The sequence below is a fragment of the Hemitrygon akajei genome, chromosome 4 (genome assembly GCF_048418815.1).
Source record: "Hemitrygon akajei chromosome 4, sHemAka1.3, whole genome shotgun sequence".
NCBI lineage: Eukaryota > Metazoa > Chordata > Chondrichthyes > Myliobatiformes > Dasyatidae > Hemitrygon > Hemitrygon akajei.
This window is the reverse complement of record NC_133127.1, coordinates 52855398-52873449: the sequence shown is the minus strand read 5'-3', so window position 1 is coordinate 52873449 and position 18052 is coordinate 52855398. Positions and strand designations below refer to the sequence as shown.

General features: G+C 40.0%; 1 protein-coding gene across 3 annotated transcripts in view; it reads left to right on the top strand.

Annotated features, from left to right (window-relative positions):
- Positions 1 to 12160, top strand: part of LOC140726342 (uncharacterized) — a 97256-nt gene extending 85096 nt beyond the window's left edge. For 2 of the 3 annotated variants that reach the window (XM_073042606.1, XM_073042604.1), the window contains 2 exons: positions 532 to 687; positions 8220 to 12160. In XM_073042606.1, coding sequence (XP_072898707.1) covers positions 532 to 687; positions 8220 to 8243 — 180 coding nt within the window. In that variant the 3' untranslated portion in view covers positions 8244 to 12160. The remainder of the gene's footprint in view (positions 1 to 531; positions 688 to 8219) is intronic. The other variant, XM_073042605.1, reaches the window with a different exon arrangement.
- Positions 12161 to 18052: the final 5892 nt, after the last annotated feature.

The window sequence follows — 18052 nt, the reverse complement described above, 5'->3', positions numbered from 1 at the left end:
TATCATGCTATTAACACTCTTGTACGCTAAAAGATGAACTTTCAATCTCCCGATGTACCTTAACACTGCCCTTCCATTTTATTTGTCCACCTGTACTGCACTTTCTCTGTTGCCACAAAACTATATTCTGCATTCTGTTTTTTTCTTCTTATTACATCAATTTAATTGTGTAGGGCATAATCTTTCTGGATGGCACACAAATGCCTTTCACTCTGTCTCAGTACCTGTGAGAATAATAAACCAATCCAAACTAGATTTAAGTTTTCTGATAAGAAATTGTTAAGGACTTTACTTCATCATTATGGTGACCTGGCATCTTAATAAGAATGCAGCCTAGGCATTCAAACTTTTTTTTCCCTTCTTTAATCAACTCTAGTATATTAATCTTAATTTATGCTCTTACATGGATTACCATTCTCCGTTACAAGGTGTATCCTCACCACATTAGTTTAGTGGAACATTCTGTATATGCCCTAAGAAAAGCAGATATGAAATATTCAATATTTCTAATTTTGCTATTTTTATTGACAGAACACTGTTAAAAAAATTAAAACCCAGCAGCTGAAACTAAACCTCTTGAAAAAGGAAAATGAGGAGTTAATGGAAAAGTCTGAGTTGGAATCACTGCGAAATATGGATGCAAAATTACGAGCATTAAATGCGAGCACTCGAGCCAAGATACAAAAGGTATGTAAACAATTAGAGGAGAATGCTGACATAATTAACTCTGGTGGCGCTGTCGTTTATCAGCCTAGACACTTCTATCAGGCTTCAAAAACTGCACAAAAATAATTACTGTGTTCAGAGGGGAAAGAAAAAAAAAGCATAACTAATGAAAAATCCACTTTCCTCTTCCTTAGGCAGTTGACCAGTTTCATTCTAGTTTTGTGTTTTCTGAGGTGACTGATTGCCCTAGTATGGAAACAACAGTTTTTTCCACATATGGGGCAGGAGGTGCCAGATGACATGATGGACGGTTTATGAGGTGGTGTGTTCCATCTGCCATTCATGCAGAAGATTTGTATGTTCCTGGTGCATGGACCTACTTGTTGCTTCACCACCAAATGGTCATGGCTGGACATTTCTCAGAGTCAGGGTATGGTTTGAGGTTCTTAAAGGAAGCTTTGAGAACTCTTTGGGTATTTTCCTCAGTCTTCCTGCCAATCTTTTCCCGTGACAGTACCCTGAATAGCATCCCTGTTTCAGGATTCTGATTTTGGCCATGCCTATGATGTAGTCTGTCCAATGGAGCCAATTGGACAGGTAGGTAAGCATGGGGATATTGGTCTAGGAGAGGATACAGGCATTGCTTTGATGCATCCTTCCCATGGATTTGCAGCATTTTGTGGAGAGTATTGTTTATCTAGTGCTTTGAGGAGCCAAAACATGGTAGTTCAGGTGTCAGAAGCATGTAAGACTTAGAGACCATTGCTGCTCAGTAGACAACAAGTCTTATACCTGTTTTGACTTCATCAGCATCTGAAAAGAGAAAGGAGAGGGTGATTTTTTTTTGTTAAAGACTTGCTGGAGTTTTAACAACATTCTCCACTCCCACCATCATCTGCAGCTGACATAAATCAGGAGGCAGAAAAATTAAGCAGGATCACTACATTCCAATTGAAGTACATTTGTGGTCATAGCATATATTGGGACTGCATAAAAAAAGTGTAGAAGATTCAAACTTTTTTTTCATACAAAGTCCTTTTGTCTTCAATGACCTTTTAACCAAAGTATGCTCAGGTCACTACCACAAGTACCCACCCCCATCTCCCCAGCCAAAGCTACTCTGAAGATTGAAGAGGTTATATTATCCATTTTCTCAAGATTATATGTGAACCTTGGCTTTGTGGAGCAGGAGACAAGAACAGGCCTGCTTCTCTGAATTCCATAAGGAGAGTCCTTGTCTCTAACCTAGACTCCCTTATATACCCACCCCCAACTATACTAACTTCCAATCCTTTCTACTTCTTCATCTAGCTATGTAAGTTAGATCTGCTTTCATACCGTATGCCTGTATTTTTCCCATTCCCATTTTTGATAAGATCGCACATGGTAGGCTTATGCAGCAAATTAAGATTAATGGGATCCGTGGTGTCTTAGCCTTTTGGATTCAGAATTGGCATGTCCATTGAAGGCAGAGGGTAGTAGTGGATAGGACTTTGTGGCTGGAAGTTAGTGGTTAGTAGTGTTCCATAGGGATCAATTCTGGGCTCTCTGCTGTTTGTGATATATATGTGAGTGACTTGGATGGAAATTTAGATGAGTGAGTTAACAAATTCTCAGATGATACAAGAATTGTGTAGAAGGTTGCTGAAGATACAGTGGGATGAAGATCAGTTGCAGATACTGGCAGAGGATTGGCAAATTGACACACACAAAATGCTGGAGGAAATCAGCAGACTGGGCAGCATCAATGGAAAAAAATGTACAGGGCCAAAACCCTTTGGTCCTGCCGAAGGGTTCCAGCCTGAAACGTCAACTGGACTTTTTTTCCATAGACACTGCCTGGCCTGCTGAGTTCCTCCAGCATTTTGTGTGTGTTGCTCAGATTTCCAGCATCTGCAGATTTCCTCTTTTTTGTGGAATGGCAGGCTGAGTTTAATTTGGCCAAGTGCAAGGTGTTGAACATTGGGAGGTCAGATGTAGTTCTATGGCAAGACACTTAACGGTGCTAATGTACAAAACTACCTTGGGTCCAAGTCCATAGTTCTGTTGACTGTTCATCAATGGAACTAGTTTGGGAAACTCACTACGCAACTTGTAATTAATTGAAGCTTACCATTTATTGTGTCTGTAGAACAACAATGTAGAATATGTTGACACCAGGCCAACAACATAAAACATGAATTCTACTGTTCCCTCTGTACCAATTCTTACTCAGACTACTTTCCCAATTTATAAATCTGAAATGAGGGATCTCCACTGGCCAGATGATCGCCCCTTTCTTCTCCCAGCCTCTAGCCTGGGGTTCTTCCTTGTGATGGCGGGTCTCTGGCTAGAGTTATCACTGACAGCACACTTGAAACATCCTTATCCTTATTAATTCCTTATCAGTTCAAATATTGTCTTTCAGTGACATTGGCTATATGTCACCTGATTGACATTTAACACCTTTATGTTGGCCCTGATCCAGAACTATCAACCGGTAATTTATGGCCTTTTGTTCTCTTCAGTAACCAGTTCAAATCACTCCAGGCAGGCACAGACCCCAACATTTACAAACTTGCATGTTATATCAAAGAACACCTCACAGATAAGTTGCTATCTGATCACCTGAAGCATCATTGTGTCTACTTTAAAACACAGAAAGCCAAGCAACTCCATCCCATAAAATGGAGGATGTATAACATTTCCACAAAATGGCAGCCTCCATATCCAAGCACATGGCAGGAACAAAGATAATTGATCTGTCTGCCTCCACTGTCCTTGCCCCATTTGAGTTTGACATTTTCTTTCATATTTTAAATGCACCATGGCCAACAGTACTCTGAAAGGAAAGGGCAATAGGGATGGGCAATAAATGCTGGCTTAGCTGGTGATGTCCACATCCTGTAAATGAATAAATGTTTAAAAATGTACAGCCAGTGCTGAGTACACCTGTGGCCATTTCCCTCAATAATACTTTAGATACTGTTGAGAGGGATGGGATGACCTATGGGAGGAGCCTCAGTGACCGGTTCTCTGGCATTGAGTCTGGTGCTGTGGCTCAGAAGAGCAGAGAGGTGAAGAGGACTGCGGTGGTGATAGGAGATTCCAGAGTCAGAGGAACAGAGATGAGTTTCTGGGTGAGAGACACCCAGATGGTATGTTGCCTCCCAGGTGCCAGGGTCAGGGATGTCTTGGATCAGGTCCATGGCGTTCTCAAGGAGGAGGGTGAGCAGCCAGAAGTCTTGGTACATATTGGCACCAATGACATAAATAGAGAAGTTGAGGAGGTCCTGAAGATAGATTTCAGGGAGCTAGGTAGACAGCTGAAAAACAGAACCTCCAGGTTAGTAATCTCAGGATTTCTGCCCATGCCACATGCCAGTGAGGGGTGAGGGTAAGAGTATTTAGCATGTGAATGCATTGCTGAGGAACTGGTGCAGGGGGCAGGGGCTCAGATTTCTAGATCACTGGGATCAGTTCTGGAGAAGGGACAACCTGTACGGCAGGGGCAGGTTACACCTGAACCCAAGGGTGGCCAATACCCTCGAGGTCAGGTTTGCTAAAGTTGTTGGGGGGGTGGGGGTGGTTAAATTAATTTGGCATGGAGATGGGAACCGGAGTGATAGTGCTGAGGATGAGGTAGTTGGTTTACAAACAGAGGCAGTGTGTAGTGAGATGAGATGATGATGATTGGGTAAAATTGCAGTCAACAGGATGAGCTACAATATAAAAGGCAGACAAAATAGAAAAGGGTGTTATATTTCAATGTGCGCAGTATACGGAATAAGGCAGATGAAGTTGCAGCACAGTTACAGGTTTGCATGTAAGATGTTGAGGACATCACTAAATCATGGCTGAAAGAAAATTATTGCTGGGAGCTTAACTTCCAAGAACACTCATTGTATTGAAAGGGCAGGCAGTTAAGTAGAGGGAGTGGCATGGCTCGGTTGGTAAAAAATGAAATCAAATCATTTGAAAGGGGTGACATAGGGTCAGAAGGTGTTGAATCATTGTGGATAGAGCTAAGGAATTGCAAAGGTAACAAGTGGCTGATGGGAGATATATACAGACCCTCAAACAGTAGTACAAATTGGTGTACAAATTAAAACGGGAGATAGAAAATGCATGCCCAAGGGCAATGTTACAATAGTCATGGGGGATTTCAATATGCAGGTAGATTGAAAAAATCAGGTTGGAGCTACATCCTAAGAGGGGCAATTTTTAGAATACCTACAAGATACCTTTTTAGAGCAGCTCATGGTTGAACCCACAGGGGGATCATCTATTCGGGATCGTGTGTTGAACCAGAATTGACTACAGAGCTTAAGGTAAAGGAATACTTAGGGGAAGGGATCATAATGATTAAATTCACACTGAAATTTGAGAGGGAGAAGCTAAAGTCAGATGTATCAATATTACAGTGGAGTAAAGGGAATTACTCAGCCATGAAAGAGGAGTTGGCTAAAATTGGAAAAGAACACTGGCAGAGCAGCAATGGCTGGAATTTCTGCAAGCAATTTGGAAGGCACAGGACATAAACATCCCAAAGAGGAAGAAGTATTCTAAAAGCATGATGACCAACAAGAGAAGTCAAAGGCAAAATAAAAGCCAAAGAGGGAGCATATAATAGAGCAAAAATTAGTGGGAAGTTAGCGGATTGAGAAACTTTTAAAAACCAACAGAAGGCAACTAAAAAGTCATTAAGAAGGAAAAGCTATCCAATCATATTAAAGGATACCCAAAGTTTCTTCAGACACATAAAGTGTAAAAGAGAGGTGAGAGTGGATATCAGACCACTGGAAAATGATGTTGGAGAGGTAGCAATGGGGGACAAGAAAATGGCAGATGAACTGCATAAGTATTTTACATCAGTCTTCACTGAATTGAGTAAAGTTTCCGTAACTAGAGAGAAAGTTCTTGGGAAACTGAAAGGTCTGAAAGTAGATAAATCACCTGGACCAGATGGAGTACACCCCAGGTTTCTGCAAGAGGTGGCTGAAGAAATTTTGAGGACTTTAGTGATGATCTTTCAAGAGTCAATTGATTCTGGCATGGTTCTGGTGGAATAGAAAGTTACAAATGCTGCTTTACTCTTCAAGAAGGGAGAGAGGCAGAAGAAAGGAAATTATAGGCCAGTTAGTCTGACTGTAGTGGTTGGACAGATGTTGGTGTCAATTGTCAAGGATGTGGTTTTAGAGGTGCATAATAAAATAGGACATAGTCAGCATGGTCTCCTGAAGGGAAAGTCTTGCCTGACAAATCTGTTGGAATTCTTTGAAGAAGTTACAAACAGGATAGACAAAGAAGAATCGATTGATGTTGTGTACTTGGATTTTCAGAAGGCCTTTGACAAGGCACTACACATGATGCTGCTTAACCATGGTATTATAGGAAAGATTCTAGCATGGATAAAGCTGTGGCTGATTGGCAGGAGACAAACAGTGGGAATAAAGTGAGCCTTTCCTGGTTGGCTGCCCATGACTAATGGTGTTCCACAGGGATCTATGTTAGGATCACTTCTTTTTATGTTACAGTATATGTCAATGACTTGGATGATGGAATTAATGGTTTTCTGGCCAATTTTTCAGATGATATGAAGATATGTGGAGGGGCAGGTAGTGTTGAGAAAGTAGAGAGGCTACAGCAGGACCTAGGCAGATTAGGTGAATGGGCAAAGAAGTAGCAGAAGGAATACAGTGTTAGGAAGCGTATGGTCATACTACTTGGTAGAAGAAATAAAAGAGTAGACTATTTTCTAAATGAAGAGAAAATTCAAAAATCTGATGTGCAAAAGAGATTGGGAGTTCTTGTGCAGGATTCCCCAAAGGTTAATTTGCAGGTTGAGTCGGTGCTGAAAAAGGCAAATGCATTATTTTAAGAGGATTGGAATATAAATACAAGGATGTAATGTTGAGGTTTTATAAAGCACTGGTGAGGCCTCATTTGGAGTATTGTGAGCAGTTTTGTGCCCCTTATCTAAGAAAGGATGTGTTGTTACTGGAGATGGTTTAAAGTAGGTTCATAAAAATGATTCCAGGGTTGAATGGCTTGTCATATGAAGCAAATTTGATGGCTCTGGGCCTCTACTCACTGGAATTCAGAAGAATGAGTATGACTTCATTGAAACCTATTGAATGGTGAAAGGTCTCGATAGCGTGGATATGGAAAAAATGTTTCATATGATAGAGGAGTCTAAGGTCAGGAGTCTAAGCCTCAAAATAGAGTGGCGTCCTCTTAGAATAGAGGTGGGGAGGAATTTCTTAAGCCTAGAGTGGTGAATCTGGAATTTGTCATCAGAGGCAGCAGTGGAGGCCAAGTCATTGGGTATATTTAAGGCAGAAGTAGATAAATTCTTGATTAGTCAGAGAACGGAGGGATACAAGGAGAAGACAGGAGATTGGGACTCAGGGAAAATGGATCCGCTATAATAAAATGGCAGAGCAGATTCAATGGGCCAAATGGCCTACTTCTGCTCCTATATCTTGTGTCTTGGTCTTTTAGTGGTGGGTGTCTGAGTGCACTACGAGGGCGGTATTGGAGGCAACTACGACAGTGGTCTGCAGTAGGCTCTTGGATGGGCACATACTGTAAATGTATTGAGAATGGAAGGATGTGAACATTGTATAGACAAGAGGGATTAGTTTAGTTAGGTGCTTAAATATTTTGCTCAACAGCTGAAGGGCCTGCTCCTGAGATGCTGTTCAATGTTCTCCTATTTCTTCCATTATAAACACACATTCAGTTCACCTTCAAATAATATTCCAGCCTGAACTTTATTGGTTCGTGTGATTTTGATAACTCTCTGACAGTGTAATATATCTTCATTGTCCCCAGGTAACAAAAACTTGCTGCACTGTTCTTTCTGTTAAATTATTGCAACATTAAGATAAGAGGATCTATGGTTCTATATGTGCAATTTATGATGTTAGAATTGACAATTTGTCATTTTGAACATCTTTTCAGTTTAATCCATTTTGGTCCATTTTCAAATTATTCATTTCTATCTGAAGATTAGTTTCTTTTGTGGATACTAGTTGATAATCTCACCTAGAAACGGAATGCATCAGTGTACAAGGGAATACGGAAAGGTGCATGCTGTTTAAATATTTACATATGATGTTAGATTTATGAAAATAAGTTAAATGACATTATATAATGGATTGAGATAATATTGGCACAGAATTTTGAATCTGATAGTATCTTCATGGTGTCGTACTTTAATGCCTTCAGATGGTCTTTTACAGTTAACACATTGATGCAGAATTTCCTAGATGAGTTCTTCTGAAAGGCAATATTGTGAGTCACTGGCACCAAGCCATACTGGTGATCACAGGGAAGTGGTTGGTACCAGGAAGAAAGCTCCAACTGAATTGGATAGGCGTGACTTGAATCGAAATGTTTTCTTGCATACAGTTAAGCAGTACCACACAGGGTCTGGCGTGGATTGAGAAATAGTGCTCCAATGGAATGTACTATTAACATTACATTATAAAGTCGATTGAAAATTCAGCAGAAATCGTTATTGCAATTGTCTTTTCAATGAGCTCATTTCTTTTTCTATTTTTCTACAGGGCCACTGTAAACTTAGGATTTGATGTCTGTCCTCAATTGCTTTTGAGGGCAGATGAGACTCATATTGGCAGAGATACAGCCTCTTGGGCATAATTCAATATTTCCATTTTATATCAGAGAATGTATACAATATACAACCCAAAATTCTTGTTCTTCACAGACATCCACAAGAACAGAAGAGTGCCCCAAAGAATGTGACAGTAAAAGTTAGATCCCCAAAGCCCCTCCTACACACAAGCAGCAGCAAAGCATCAACCCTCTCCCACCCCCACTTACTTCAGCAAAAAAAAAGCATTAGCATCCTCCACCCACCAAAGCCCCCAAGAAAGATCATGATCTGCAATACAACAAAAACTAATCAGTCACCCCGACAATTCAACATACCATAGGCTTTCTCCTCCCCTAATAAAGGGGCAAAGAGGTGTTCCCCTTTCACAGCAAGAAGGGAGACCAACAAAGGCAAACAACTCACTGATTATGGTTTAAAAGTGTGCTGTGTTGCTTTTTTTTCCCGAGTTCTCCGACTCGAGAATCGACAACAAGCTTTCCCCAACCAACAAGAGAAAAAGAGAGAGTGCATTTCACTGAGTACAGAGCCCCCGACAGCCAATCCATTATGCCTGATGTTATGTTTTCTCCTACATCAGTCGGCAGTCCAGCATTGAATTGGCTCATCTTCAGGGTCACAAAACCTTGGAACCTTAAAGGCACACTCATCTTCTAGGCCGTGTCCTTGGGATATCAAAAAATAGCTGGTCGTGAGCCCCCGGAAACGGGTTCCACCACTGCAAAGAACTTACATTTGAGTGTAGATTTAGGTCAGTGTCTTCGACAGAACCCCATCCACCCTTGAAAAGGAAAAGTAGTGACATTAAAGGAAGCAATTAAGCTGTTTCTGCAGATGAGCTCAAAGGAGTCACTGCTGAGTGCCATCAGTATTCCTTCCCTGAAAGAAGTCAGTGAAGAAAATGGGTTTCTATATCAAAAAATAGCTTCCTAGTCAATGCTAATTCCAGATTTATTTAATCACTTGAAGCAAAATACCAAAGCTCCTATAGTAGGATTTGAATTCATGTTTATAGTTAAAGCCTCTGGATATTAATCTAATGACGTTGATGCTATGTAACTGTACTATATACAGATCTGTGATCTAACTCCACTCTAATTTGTGGAGTGAGACTAACAGCAGAGGTCCATGTAAGGAAAAAATAGGAAGACATGAGGAAGACAAGATATGAAGAAAAATAGATTGGAAGTGCTGGAATCTGGAAAAACAACATACCATGAAAAAGCTCACTGGGTGAATCAGCATTTGTGGATGCAAAAGATGTAAATCAACACTTCGGGTCAAGACCCTGCATTAGGCTGATTGTGTCAACAGGGAAGACTATCAGTATTTCCAGCTCTTTCTACTGACATCTTCCCAATTCCCTTTTAATTCTCATGAATAATCTCAACTTGTAATGTTGATTTATACCTCTGCAGATGCTATTTGACCACTGTGTTTTCAGTGTTTTGTTTGTTGTTGATGAACAAAGATGTGTTGGTGAGAGTTCAGAGGTCGGGCGAGGTTTTCAGAGATTGAGAAGCACAAGTATCCATTTTCCTTTATCAGGGCAGATTTTAAAATGCCCAGTGAGAGAAACCTCTGGAAGATATTCTCCCACTGAGTCAGTAAACTGGTTTAAGTCTCGAGATTAATCCGAAAGCCAGGAATACTTGAGCACAGGCTCAACTTCGTAGGACAGAGCAAGCTTCAGTACAGCAGCCAGTCCTGAGAATGCTGGCAAGCTGACAAACTCTATCATGCTGCAGAAACTCTCTGGCAACACATCCAGGGAAGAAACTACTTTAGAAACAGTCTGTGCTTTCATTAAACAACTTTTCACATCGCTGACAAATATTCAAATAACAAAGATGAGCAAACAAATAAGCCATCTTCCCCATCAGCTCTTCATGGCACACGTGGCCATGTACAGGAACTCATTTATAATATATTTGCATTGTAGTAGTCAATCAGCACTGAAGCCAGTCAGCAAGCATGATACTCAAACTTTCAGCTTCTTTTACGATTTAACCAGCTCTGGGTGGCATAGTAGTGGTGCAGCTGGTAGGACTCCTCCCTCATATGAGGGGCACACATACGGTGAATGGCCACAGTCCTTTTCCTAGGTTAGGAGAGTCTAAAAATGTAGGTTTAAGAAGGGAAGGGGAAAGGTTTGAAGAGGACCTGAGGCACTGCATTTTCATATATGGTATATGGAAGAAGCTGCCAGAGGACACCGTAGAGACAGGTAGAATTACAATGCTTAAAAGATATTTAGACGAGCACAGTATATAGATAGGATGTGTTTAGAGCAATATTGGCCAAATACATTGAAATTGGAATAGCTCAAGTAGACAAATAGGTTGGCGTAGATCAGTTGGGCTGAATGGCCTGTTTCCATTCTGTATTAATCTATGGCAACCCAGTGAGTGAGGATCAATCCTACCCTCTGGCACTGTCCATACGGAGTATGCACATTCTCCCTGTGATCATGTTGGTTTCCCACATTCCAAATAAAATCAGTTTGGAAGTTTAGTCGGCCACTGTAACTAACTCTGCTGTCTACGTGAGTGTTGGAATCTGGAGAAAGGGTTTTGAATGGAAACATGGGGAGAATAAAAAAGAATGTGATTGGTTTGGATGGGTGCTTGGTGTGGACTCAGTGGTTCTGGTTCTGCCTCTCTGAGATTCTGGTTCTGCCACTCAGAGAGGAATTTGTCTCTGAGAGTGGTCAATGATCCAGTTTCTGTGCTGTTCTCCTTCTTTCTAAGAACGGCAACAGGTATTGTGGTGCATGTTTAACTAATGCATATTACCGAGTATTAGCCTTTATTTCTGACCTTTTCTATTGGCAGCCTGCAATGGAACACTGAATCCTCTGCCTGCTTTATCTTTATACAGGCATCTTGGCAGCTTCATGACTGTAGAACTCATTGTACACATTGTATCTGCATGTGCTTCAATATGTCACCTGTGCTATTTCTGGTCTGGTGCTTTCTTTAAGCTTTAAATCTGATAACAATATACCAGATCCCATTCATCCTGAAATGAAGACTTCCAAAACAGGAAGGCATCTTATAAGCTCATTGTCCTGTCGAAACCACCCATTATTCTAATAGCCCAACTGTCCCAGTGAATCTTATCCCCTCAGTGCATTCTATTCTAAGCTTACACTTAACAGTTATATTTAGACGGAGGTTTAGAAGAGGATGGGACTTAAATGTACTTAATTTTGCTTGGTAAATTGTTGCAAATATGTTCATCTTTATTGGAAATTAATCAGGACGAACCCTGCAGAAATATATGTTCTGATTTTAAATAACATAATGTTCACTGATTAACTAAATGTGCAATTAGTACTGAGCTGCCTGAACTCATGTGTATGGTTCCCAACAATTCAAATGTTCTTCCAATATGACAAATATGTTTATATTTTATAACTCTAAAATTTGTTTCAGAATCAGGATTGTGCTTAATATCACCAGCATTTGTCATGGAGTCTATTTTTATGAGGTGATTGAGCATTTTACAAGCAAGCACGACCGAAGCAGGAGTGACACAAAATTCTTTGGTTAAGTTGGAGGAATTAAATGTTATTATTACTTTCCATTTATTGTTTTTTGTAATTTTGAAGTTCATCATCAAACAAACATTTCCATAAGATGTATTTCAGATATGTGTGTGTGTATATATATCATATAGTCATATATACCACAAATCACATAATATTTATCTGAGGTATACACTTATAGAAAAGAGAGGAAAGAAAGAACAAGCTAAAGGAGAAAACTATGTACACATAGGGAGTGATCTTTTTTTACAATATATTCATTGATTTGTGAGAATAAAATCAGGCCTATGAGGTGTTATGTAATTAAACCATTTTCCCCTCCATTTATGTTGTTGCGGCAATCTAATGACTTCTAGTTAACTTCATAATGCTGACAACCTGTCGTGCTATGCAGGTATTACAACCTTGCATTTGAATCTTCAGACAACGGGAAGATCTCCAATTTGTGAAAAACAGACAAGTTTGCAGGAAAATTGGGATCAAGAGCTCCAGGACCTTATGGCGACCCAAAAGTGCCTTGTCCATTTCCTGGAAAGGAAATGCCCATTGGAGATGTATAGTAAACTATCAATCAAATACAGCTTTGGTCAGAAACATATCTTACAAGGTTGTGCAGGTTCAATAAATGCTTCCTGATCAATAATGTTTTACAACACTAAGGTAATCAAGTTAGGGCACTGTCAATTCTCATTTAGAAGTTCAGTTGAAATCAGGCTGGACTGATAGACAATAGACAGTAGGTGCAGGAGTAGGCCATTCGGCCCTTCTAGCCAGCACCGCCATTCACTGCGATCATGGCTGATCATACACAATCAGTACCCCGTTCCTGCCCTCTCCCCATATCCCTTCACCCCGCTATCTATAAGAGCTCTATCTAACTCTCTCTTGAATGCATCCAGAGACTTGGCCTCCACTGCCTTCTGGGGCAGAGCATTCCACATATCCACCACTCTCTGGGTGAAAAAGTTTTTCCGCATCTCTGTTCTAAATGGCCTACCTCTTATTCTTAAACTGTGGCCTCTAGTTCTGGACTCACCCATCAGCGGGAACATGCTTCCTGCCTCCAGTGTGTCCAATCCCTTAATAATCTTTTATGTTTCAATCAGATCCCCTCTCATCCTTCTAAATTCCAGTGTGACAAACATTTCAACTTTGGTACCAGTAAGGTACTTGCAAGGAACTAGTTCAAGTAAACTTAATGGATATGAGGCACAGTGCACAAAACCACAAAATGTCTACTTACTTAGTCAAATCATACTCTAATATACAGTTTGAGATTGAGAAACTTTGGGGGCAAGACCATAACGTAAACACAAGTGACTCTGCAAATGCTGGAAAGGTTGAGCAACACAACCAAGGTGTTGGAAGAACTCAGCAGGTCAGGCAGCATCTATGGAGGTGAGAAAAAGAGTCTACGTGTCAAGCTGAGATGCTACAACGGGACTGGAAAGGAAAGGGAAAAGCCAGAAAAAATTGGTGGGGGGGAGGAATACAAGCTGGCAGCAAGGTGAGGACAGATGAGAGAAAAGGTGGGTGGGTGGACGAGAAGGCATGAACTAAGAAGCTGGGAGGTGATGGGAGGTAGTGGTAAAGGGCTGAAGAAGAAGGAATCTGATTAGAGGGAACAGTGGATCACAGAAGAAAGGGAAGGAGGAGGGGCACCAGAGGGAGGTAATAGATAGGTATGGAGAAGGGGTGAGAGGGGAACCAGAATGGGAATGGAAAAAAGGGGGGGGGGGAGAAATTACCAGAGGTTAGAGAAATTGATGTTGTTACAGCCAAGCAGAGGAAGGGTTTTGCCATTATTGTCCTGAACAGCAACCAGTATGTGACTGTTAGATGTTCAGGATTTTTCCATCAATAATCATAAATCCATACCTCAATGGAAAGTTACATAGTTCTAGTTCCAAGGCCACTGATTTAATTCAACACATAAAGAGCTGAAGTAACTTAACAAGTCAGGCAACATCTATAGAGGGAAGTGGACAGTTAACATTTCAGCTGGACTGACTGAGCATAAAACATTAACTGCCCACCTCACTCCATAGCTGCTGCCTAGCTTTGTGCTACAGTGCTCTGCGTGTTGCTTCAGCATCTAGCTCCACTGATTTAATGCCGCAGTTTAATATTAATGTGTTTCTATATTTCTTCAGAGGTATCTCTGTACCAATAATGCTGCTATTCCAAAAATCTCCAACTTCTCTTCTATCCAAATCAGAGAAGGGAAACTCTGATGATTTCTCACCTATATTCATATATTTTGAATTATTCAGATTATATATATATTAGAATCAGTGTACAGTAAGCTGGTAATGTTTGCGTACAGAAGAGAACCATTAGCTCAGATTCACAACCCACACATCCATACTTCCCACTGTGCTTGTGGTGCAACATTTTCCCAATAATTATTCAACCAATTCATTAACAAAAACCCAATTATGGATCAGAATCTATTCCTAGTTTTCATTTCACTCGAGCATTTTGTAAGTTGAGACCTTGGTGATTAAAATCCAAGTTAGTAATCAATTTTGATGGTATACTGAAGCATCAGATGGTATTCAGAGACATAAACTGAGGTCTCTGTAAGTGCACACAATTGTACTTACTTTGAAACAGCTGTAACCACTTGGGATTCGGCTTTATCATGGAGATGAAGAGAAGTTACTTCAGATTTTAGATAGTTCTATCAATAATGAACCAACATTCCTTCCACTACCTCTCCCCCATTAATCCAGCCTTGCCACTGGAAGGGTGGCTACATTTGGGGCAGAACTTGTATTCAATCCACTTTGGTCATCAATATCAATATTTCAATGGTCTTGTTAGTGTAAATCAGCACCACATGCTGCAAAAGTAAACTATTACATTTTGAAAGTTTGTTCCTCTAGTGACTATGGCAGTATTGAGTACAAACATTTTTTTTTAGAAAATTGGAATTCTTATGAACAAGAAGAAGCACCTTCACTCGTCCTTGTCAGTGCATTGCCTGGGTAACTAATTTCTTCTCAGCAAGACTACAAAGGTTGCTGGTTCTGGCATAGGGATAGGTAACTACAGCCATAAAGAGAGATTAAAACTATAGTCTTATTTCCAATGACAGAAAAATTAATAGAGAATTATTGGAGGCTTTGAAATTATCTGAAGTTTAAAAACCATTAAGGTTTCTTTTAAACAGTACCACTCTTTGATTCAGTAAATGAATACAAAGGATCATTATATTGTTATACCAATTGCAAGGAGAGGAGTTAGAAGGAAATTTGTAGAGGAGTTATGAGCATTAATTGCTTTTATACAAGAAATGGATGAGACAGAATCCAATGCTAATTTTAAGTAGAGGTTGATTAAATACTTATGCAGGTGCAAGGTTACAGGAATGCAGTGGGGATGTGGGATTAATTATGGATAACTCTAGCAGTGGGATGCTGACTTTTTCCTTCCCAAACCAGGGTCACAGAGGGCTGCTTAGGAACATAATACTGCCCCAGTGAGATTAACTCATGCAGCCCAGACTAAGGAAAGAAACTGAGGCATTTCTGGTTGAAGTGACAAAGCTATTTCCTATCGTTTAACCATCTATGGGTCTAGATATACAAGGCATGTAGAATATTCATAAGAACTCATGAAATAGAAGTAGGAGTGGGTTATTTGAGTCTGTGTGTCAGTGCCACCAAACAATGTGATTATGGCTGATCTACGTCTGCACCACTATCCATTAACTCCATATTCCATCCTTCCATCAATACCTAAACATGTATTGATCTCACTATTGAATATTTACAGTGACCAAGTGTACTTAGTCTTTTAGAGGAAAATTACAAAGATACATTACCCTCTGGCTGAATAAATTTCTTCTCCTCTCTGTCCCAAATGGCTGACTTCCTGTTTTGAAACTGTAAACCCTGGTTCTAAACACCCAAGACAAGGGAAACATATTCCCCAGAATAATTCTATCAAGTCCAGAAGAATTGTGTACAATGAGATCACCTTTCATTCTTTTAGTCTTAAGTACGTTTGGGTTCAGCCTACTTAATCTCTCCTCCTTTGACAAACCTGGCATACTATGGATCGATCTGCTGAATCTCTTCACAAGTATATTCGCCCTTGGAAAGGGAGACCAGTCCTGTGCACAATATGTTGGATGCAGCCTCACCAGGAGCTTATATATCCAGAGTAAGACATCTCTGCTCTTGTGCTTAAATGTCCCAACCTACCATGGTCTTCATTTAATGTTCTATGTTTACAAAGTCATCATTGACTTAGATTATCCATCTCAAATGCCATCTGACTTACAGCTTTCTCTTTTGTTACAGATTTCCAGCAACTCTGTCTTCTACTTCTCAGAGTTCCAGTGCATTTCCACTTTCTCTATTTCCCACATTTTTAATTTCTCTATTTACTTTCCTCCAGCTGGGTGTACATTTTAATCATTTGGACAGCACTAACAGCAATTGTGTTACTCGGTAAACTTGCATCACAGGCATTTCCTCTGTTCTTTCCATTTTTTACAAATTAAAAATGTTAGCTTTTACTCTTTTCCATTGCTAATAAAGGAGCATTAACCTGATTCTCCCCACATGGATGCTGTCTGACTTGCTGAATGTCATAGCTTTCTTTTTTGATTTCAGATTTTCAGCATCTGCAGGTTTTGTTTTCACTTTTCAAGTCAAAACATTGTTTACCATCCTAATTCTCTGCTCTACCTGCATGTTAACTTTGAGTGATTCAGAAAGAATGAAAGAGCACAGTGAAAGTAATTGGAGGTTTACCCTGTGATTCCATTTGCATTGAGATTTTAGAGCAGTGAGGCCATTTTTGAATCTCATATGATGTTGCTCTTTAAACAGTTGGGTTATATAATCTGAAACCCGCTGCCTCATTTTAGTGCTCTGATACAACCATTCCTTGGAGCAATGTGTTTCTAAGTCTCTTAGTATTGTGGGTAACTTCATTTGCTGCTTGAAGATGTGTTCAGTTGCAATTGTTGGACACTGAGGAGTACTTGATAGTGTAGGTACTCTTGTCACTTTTACAGTGGGATCGCTGCTCACAATATTCAAATACTACTTTCAGACCTGAGGATGTCCTAGAAGTAACAGTTTCTTATTAAGACCTCACCTTAGCTTACTATCAACAACATTAGGCACTGCATTCTCTTTCTCACGTAATCTCCGTAAGGGATGATCCACATCCAGCCACTGAAGAAAATGAGTCAGGCAGTCTCCTGTCCTTTATCGTGATTTCACTTCACCCAGGTGGAATGAGAGGCTCACCCTCCCGGAAAGCTCTGACAAATTCTAGGATGCACTGACGCAAAAACCCGGCCACACAGATCCCACTTCCTTGGCACTTGGGAATAACAGTATTCTTCTGCCATGTGGGAGTACTCTGTTTGGACACAGCTTGGAATGTAGTATAAATGTATTATTGGGCATGGACTCCGGAGTCACGGAAACCTTGCCCTATGCAACGTTACTCAAAGAAACAAAGTGAGTGTGTCTTTCATTACAACCTGACAAATAATTTAATTAGTGAGTTATCTAGAAACTTATTTAGAATAAGAGCAGCATGAACAATATTGTGCTATTTGTGTACTTTATAATGCCAGCCATACCTTGGGAAACTTGGAAGTATTTTATTAATGATATGAATTTCTGATCTCAGCATCACCATATGATCACAATGTTATCACTGTACTTATGAGCAACAATTATCTGTGAAAGTGTGAAAAGTACTTGAATAAAATGAATTCACAGCTTCATACCAACCTGGTTTCTGCCTGTCTAATTAGTCAGTTTCATTTTCAGTAGACACAACAATACATTTGGTGATGCTCAGGCTCAAAATGTACGGCAATGCAGATGTCAGTGTTATTTAGAAATACAAGTGATTATATATCCTGAATGTAGGCAAATATACAGTGACTTACTGACAATGTAAGTCAGTAATACATTTAATGGTACATACATTTAATACATTTAATGGTACATACAGCATTCAGGGATATACTATACACATGGTATATATAGGTCTGCATGAAGAGAAGTATACTCACTCACAGAATATATCTGGTTCTGTACTTGCTGGAATTTTGAAGAATGAGGAGAGATCTCATTGAAACCTATAAGGTATTGAAAGGAGAGGATGTTTCCTATAGTGGTGGAGTTTATACAAGGATATTGCTTCAGAACAGAGATGGGGAGGAATCTATTTAGACA